The sequence below is a fragment of the Gavialis gangeticus genome, unplaced genomic scaffold (genome assembly GCF_001723915.1).
Source record: "Gavialis gangeticus isolate Ggan-Ray unplaced genomic scaffold, GavGan_comp1, whole genome shotgun sequence".
NCBI classification, from domain to species: Eukaryota; Metazoa; Chordata; order Crocodylia; family Gavialidae; genus Gavialis; species Gavialis gangeticus.
The window spans coordinates 49,929,478-49,936,787 of NW_017728994.1; the positions used below are offsets into that span (position 1 = coordinate 49,929,478).

Consider the following 7,310-nt stretch of genomic DNA (forward strand, 5'->3'; position numbering starts at 1 on the left):
TTGGGAGAGTCTGCTGTTGTGCTGAGATCTCCAAAGTAGAAAGGGTATTGGAATAGACTGCCCAGAGGTTGTGAAACCTCCATCCTTAGGCATTTTAAAGAACAGCTTAGACACACTGGGATAGTTTAGACAGGGTCAATCATGACTTAAGCAGGGGATGGTACTAGATAACTTCCCCCTAGCTCTTCAGGTCCCTTCCAGCTCTATTTTTGTATATGAGACATATATGTGCATATCCCACCATGACATGTATATCCTTGTGTGAAATTGTAAATACACCCATCACACTGGTGCTAACCCATTGGCTTTAGAAGAATGAATTTAATTTACACCTGTGAGATGGATGCTGGGCCAGGTTTCCAGCTGGTGTGTACAACTTACATGGCCTAAGCTTCAGGCACAGCGTAACTATGGGCATGGACAGATCTGTGGTCTGATTTCCAGAGGTTTTCTATAAATGACACTAGGCTCAGGAATGGACAGATGTGCAGCTAATCTGGAGTAACTCGCACAGTCCCACACCTTGCCACAAGGTGTGGTGATGTCCTGTTTGCTTTAAGGAAATGGCTGCAGAAATACAAATGAAACTGGTGTCGTTTCCACTGCTTGATACTTTCAGAAGTAACTCTCTTGTAGATTGGGCAAAGGGTTTATTTGGGGTTTTTCTCTGTCATGTGTCTGGTAATTTCTTACACTAATGAAATGTGAGTTACCCCTGTATGCGCACTTGTGAACTTGGGTATTTCCAGTGTCCTCCTTGTCTCTGCATAGAGTTCGTAAACCGCTCTGCCCCTTGGTACTGGAGAGCACTTCAACAACAGGGCCATTGCTGTGGTGTTGTTCTGCGAAGCCATGTTTTGGCAGATCACAGCGCTTTAATGACAGGCTGTTGTAACTCTGAATGCCAGTGATGGCTGACCCATGGTAATTAATCTGACAGCCATCTCAGGCCGTTTTTGTTTTCCCTTGCTCGCTCACAGTAGGCACCTTAATCAGGATGGACATAACAACCCAACCCTACTCAAAGCTTCCACAATGCTTAGCTCTGTGGGAGCTGTTTGGGGGTAACAAAGTGCTTTCTGAATGGCTTTCGATGTGGATGGCTTGCAAATGTAATGGGCAAGCTGCTAGGCTGTTTCACAGAGATGGTTGCATGGTCGCATGCTCTCCGGAGCAGACCCCTCGCTCCTGGTGTCCCACACATACTCACCTATGTGGTCTTGTTGACTGCGATGGGCCTATACAGATGAGTGAATAAAAGTGAACTGCACCTGGATTATACTATTATGCAATACGCTGTCTTCTTGGTCATCCAAACGCTCAACTTTCTGACAGATAACTTTGTTTTAGTAACTTGGAATGGTTGGTATATTGTAACCATCTGTTCTCTTTCCACCTCTGCTGTATTTCATATTTTGAGTTTGGGATGGCTTTGCATTACGCATCTGGTGGTAGCATGTATCATCCCTACAAGATGTGGTTGTTTCACTTCTCACGACGAATTCAGCCATCCAGGTGGTTTTTGCATGGGTACTTTCCAGAGGGGTTTGGATAACCAGGGTTGTCCTGTAGCTTAAACATGTCTTAAGTTAACTCCAGTTCTTTTAGGCTAGTCCACCCTTACCCACCAGTTTTGTGCTGTTCATGTTAGTTGTAGCTTGAAGTTTTTCCATTTTAGTGTGGGGTTGCTATGAATTTCCACTGGGATGTGGCAGTCTGCAGAGCTCTGTTTTGCTGTTGGTGTTTTTATTCTGACCTCTTAGTGTGAAGTGGAGACAGGATACAAATGAGTAAATGCAGTATTAGAAAAATATGAGTTTTTTGGGACTGGCTGAGCACAGGTATGTGTTTCCTAGAGAGGATATGGGATCTCCTCCATTGGAAGTTGTTAAGTTTGGGATCGACAAACATGAGTCTGGGTTGGTTTAGAGAGGGCTGGGTCTGTCTTGAGCAGGCAGATGGACTAGATGTTATCTCCAGAGGGTCCTTTCAGTTCTGTGATTTTATTGTACTAGCTTAAATGCAGATTGCACGGTGCTTTAAGTTAGGTTCTGTTCAGTCAGCACGATTTGATGTTGATCTACATACCCTACAGACAAATGCAGACATTTGGTTTAAATCCATTTCTTCCAGTCCTGTTTGTTCCTATGCCCAGGGTATTGTCTGGATGGAGGGTGTCCCTAACTCTGCTTAGCCTACAGCCTTGTGATTAGGGCACTTTGGCAGGAAGTGGAAGATGTAAGTGAGAGGGGTCTAAACCTAGGTCTTTTTTTTCGTAAGTAGGTGCTCTACTCAATACACTCTTGAGCTAAAGGGTAGAGTGCTCCTCCTTGATATTAGATGTGGTTATTCTGCAGCTAACATTTCGGTGAATAATGCCAAATTACACACCCTCCAGAGTGGGATAGAGGTTAGTAGCCAGAGCAGATCTTTTCTACGTGTGCTGTTTAAGTGCTACCTGTTCATGTAAAACCAAAAGGGGATTGGAATTTGGGCTGCACTGTTAATGGCCCAACTTTTAGCAAGGGAAGTACCATCCAATTTCCAACTCAATGATCTAGGTCCAACAGATTCGGGTTGAACACGCAGGCTCCCCTGTGCTTGTCCAAGCTGACCTTCAATGCTGACAGCCTACCTGTTGCTAGAGAGAGCATATGCAAAATCAGTGAGCACAGTCACTTTTAGTTTTAATTACTGAATTTTTTTAAAGGAAGCACATAAGGTGCCAGAGGCCATAAGACAATGCAAGCATTTTTACACATGCTGCGGGACGTTTGTGCTGGGTGCTTTAATTAGCAAGCCATGCAAATTAAAAGCACCCACTTGTCATGTGTATCAGAGTCCCCATGCGTCCCCGTGCTGAAAAAATGGCAATGGGGCATTTTGAACTAAAGCTCATTGAACATGTTTTATTTCAAAGTGCCCTGCTGCTATTTTTTCAGAGTGGAGACGCACCGGGACGCTGAAACACGTGACATGGAAGGCTGCCAGAGCATGTCAATTTCCAGGCTCCAGCAGACTCGATTAATCGAGTCTGTTCCAATGAGCTGGATTTCCAGCATGTCGGAGCCGGTTCCGCAAACGTGTATAGGAGCCCTAAGATTTTGGGCAATGGTCTGGAGTGCTAGACAATGAGATCCTTTTCCATCTGTTATTGCTTTGGGTAAAAACTTCCCTCTTACAATAATTAACCTTTAAAAGTTTTATTTGTTATTTCTCTGTTGTTGCCTTGTGCAAATAAAGTGGCTAACCTGGTGGGGATTGATGGATCTGTTTCTGTTAACCAGTGTCAACCACTGGTCTTGTAGCAGCCCATCAGTGCAGACAAAGGATTCATCTTGATCTTACTCTCAGAGACACAGTCTGGAAGTGCACCCCTCCACTAGCTTCACTACTAGGAGACTGGCAGGAGCTCCAGTCGAGATTTAAGTTCACTGGAAACAGCATCTTGTTCCACTCCTGGATGGACCAACTTCTGTACAGGGGCCTTTCAGTTAAGTTTAGTGTGGTTGTGAATCACATGAGATTGTGGGGTGGAGGGGAGAAGGTAATAGTGAAATAGCTACAGAAAGGAAACCAACTGGAAGCAGTAGCAATACACTGCCAACATTCACATACTCTCCCATACCGTTGCTGCCAGCCACAAAATCCTCACTGGACAGCTGGCTTCCAAATGTTGAAGTTTGGGTATGAAAATACACATAACCAACTTCATTCTCTGTAACATTTCCCATGAACACAGCATTTGGAAGTCACGCATGATGCCATAAACCAACTTCTAATTCTTGAGGGTAAAAAAGAATATCTCCTGAAGGAACAGGTCATCCCACAACTGTTTTTTTTAGGGTTCTTGGTAGCTTCTTCTATAGCAGATGACACTGGCTGTGGTTGACTATGACAGGACACCAGACCAGATGCACCACAGTTCTGCAGAAGTTTGATGTTAGCGCAGATTGCAAAGCCTTTCTTGTATCACCTCGCAATTTTGCTCTTGAGGTTTTATTTTTGGAAACAGGAGTGTCACAACAACTTGCCTTGCCATATTCTATGATGCTGATGGGAACATGTCAAGATACATCTGGGCTCTAATTCCTCATTTTGCCATATTAATGTCAGGAGCTCAATTAACATTTTCATTAGTGTGTTTTTATTGTGCTCCTGTTGAAGTTACAGATGTGTAGGAGTGAATCTTCTCTTTTTGCTATTTTTAAAGAAAAAATATTAGCTCTTTTTTCATAATGCAGGGAAAATAAACCCTACTTTAAAAAATAATCTTAGCATTAGGGGTTGGGAACTGGATGACTCAGTGTATAAGACTTCTGTTGTGCTGCTTTATAACTTAAGAACATAATGGGTATGTCTACACATGGTCATTTAATGTGGATTAGCCCAATTTAAGCTACATTAGGGGCATGTGTCTATATGTGCGCACCCTTAACGGAGCTTAAAAAATGGCAGTTGTAGACTAAGTTAGCTTAAATTCGATACCTGCCCAAACCAAGTACCAAATTTAAGTGGGATTAGTTTATGTGGATTAACATGTGTAGATGTGTTACTCCACATTAGTGCAGGGAATTTAGTCCCGGGTCTGCCCAGCCACTAGGGGGCTGGCCGGAGCCCAGGGTTCCAAATTCTGGGAGCTGGCTCTGGCTTCAACGTGGCTGCCTTTATTTTACTTTTTTATTTTTAATTAAATTAAATGTAATTATTTTTTTTTTACCTAATTTCACTTTTTAATATTTTACTTTATTTTACTTTAGAATACTTTAGAACTGTTTACCATTTTGATCTTCGCAGCATTTTCATAACTTTAATCTCTCAGCCTGGCCCTTACTGATTTCATATGACCCTGGAAATAAGGCAGTAAAGACCATTGGTCAAACCTGTTAGCCCTGATTTTCTGAAAACACGATTCCCTTCCATCCACCCAAGAACTTACCAAATCCACTTGCGTTTCAGGGAACATCGGCTCCGAACTGTCATATGCTGATATCGGCATGTTTGTCTCTTCTGATGGAGGGAACTCATGGAGACAGGTACAGTCATGTATTGGAGAGGGAAAGGGTGCCTTTTGCAAATCTTATCTTCCACTCTTTGGGCCTAAGTTGGCTAATAACGTTCACTCTGTACCTGACTCATTTCCAGATCTTCGAGGAAGAATACAATGTGTGGTATCTTGACTGGGGCGGGGCGCTTGTGGCCATGAAGCACACTTCAATGCCCATCCGGCACTTGTGGTAAGGCTATTTCCCTGGCTTTGAGACCATTCTCTGGTGGGTGTTAACTTTGCATTGTCTAATACTTAAGTACTATTTTCTGATGGACTCTCTTCAGTAACCACAACATCCTGATCCTGCAGATCCCAAAATGCCATGGCTTATCTCCTCTTCTTTCTATTTTCTGTCAGGGGACCTTTGTGCTACAAGCTTCACATGCCCATAATAAGAGACTGACCCTGCTTTGGATAACTTAGAGCTTACATTTTTGCTAAAGCATCTAGCCGGTGCATTTCTACCCCATATGTATCCATATGCAGGATCTGGATCTAGATAAACAAGACTGGCAAAGTGTGGCAGGGAGGGCAAGGAGTCAGCATGGTAGAGCATGTTAGAAATATGAAGACACTTAACTGCTACCACCTCATACAAGTTAACCCTGGAAGCGGCACAAAAGGAGTTGACGTTCGCCAGGCGCATCAGGAGGGGAAGGTAGGCCTGGGAGAATAGCGCTCTGCCGAAGGGATAGTCCTGTCTACACCGTAACAGCAAAGAGCTCCATCTTACCACCATGGCAATGAGTACCACCCACCTACTCATGCTCCATATCTGTCAGCCCCAGAATTGAAGCAGTGAAGATGCCTTTGGGGTGCCCCAGCACCTCCCTTGAGACCTGGGTTTTTGGTGTGCTCACCAGTAGTGGGTTGGGGCCATCTGCTACGGGGGCTCAGCTCTCACCGTACAGAAGACTAGGAAGCCACAGCACTGAAGATGCTCCACTACCCCCTCCACTAAAGGTTGGACTTTGGGGGGAGTTGAGTTGCAGAGCTGAACTTCGGCACCGGCACTTGTGTCTACAGAGAGGTGTCTGAATTAGCATTGCTGTCAGACTTAGCTCTCCGCTGAAGCAGAGGACCGCCTAATGGATTGACCTCTCCGCCTTTAAAAGTTGACACAAAGGAAATTAAATAGAAATCACCTTCCGAGCTGAGGGTCAGGCTCCTGTGGGAATGAGTCATCCCTCAGCTTGATGCTGATAGGCACTTGTGTGTCCTCATGCAGTGCATCCACTGAGGGAATAAGGCCTTAAATTGACGAGAAAAAGAAAGTAATGATGTTTGATAGCCATAATGAGGTACTAAGGTCCCCTCCACCTGAGTCATTATCACACACAGTCCTTCAGTTAAGGTACATTTAGGCAGAAGCCAAGGAATTCAAAACTCTGGCTCAGTCTTAATTCATTGCATCATGATGTTTCTAGTATACAAAAATGACCATTGATAGTTCCCTCTTCATGTCAAAACGTCTGACTTCATCACCATAACCGGTCAAATGACCCTATAATGATTCCAACATAAGCCACCATTAAAGGTTTAACCTTTTGCGTTGAAGCACATGTTTCTACAGCTTGAGCTAAAGGACTAACCACATTCATAGGCAGTTGTCCTTTATGCAAGTCAGCCACAGGAGATAGATGCAACACACGCTTCATGAGTACATGCCATTCCCCCATGTAGAGAAGGCAGCACATGTATGGGTCATACCCCTTCTCTTTTTATTTTCCTTTTGCAAGTTAAATAGTGGTATTCTGGATTTTTCTAAGATATTCTGAGTGGAAGGGATGGTTCAGTGGGCTAAGCTTTTGACCGGGAGTCAAGAGTCTTTCACTCCAGGATTAATGTTTGGGACCAGAAACTAAAATAAATGATCAGGCTCAGCAAGTGAACAGAAAATCTCCCCAGCAAGATGTGCAGTCCAATGCACTTCTCCTTGAGAAGGCAGCACTGTAGACCCATGGGTGTAGCATTGGGCTGGGATACCTGAGACCTGGATCCTAGTCCCAGCCTTTCTGCTGGATGGCCATGGAACAGTCCCCCATGTTTCAGCTTCCCTTGGGAAATGGAAATAATGACACTGATCTCCACTGGAAGCACTTGGAGAGTGTCAGATGAAAAGCACTATAGGTGAGCTAGACTGTGTTGTTATTCCAGGTGGTAGAGCCCAGTCCAAGGGAGACTGTCCCTGTCTTTAAGGCTATGGTTGCTATTGCCTTTCCAAGAAACACGTATTTAAGACAAGGAAGAGGGATCACGC

General features: G+C 44.2%; 1 protein-coding gene across 1 annotated transcript in view; it reads left to right on the forward strand.

The window, feature by feature from the left end:
- The window catches only part of LOC109287189 (VPS10 domain-containing receptor SorCS3), a 541,768-nt gene that overhangs the window by 414,723 nt on the left and 119,735 nt on the right, over window positions 1-7,310 (forward strand). The window contains exons 14-15 of the mRNA XM_019502155.1: window positions 4,960-5,036; window positions 5,146-5,237. Of these exons, the coding sequence (XP_019357700.1) occupies window positions 4,960-5,036; window positions 5,146-5,237 (169 nt within the window). The remainder of the gene's footprint in view (window positions 1-4,959; window positions 5,037-5,145; window positions 5,238-7,310) is intronic.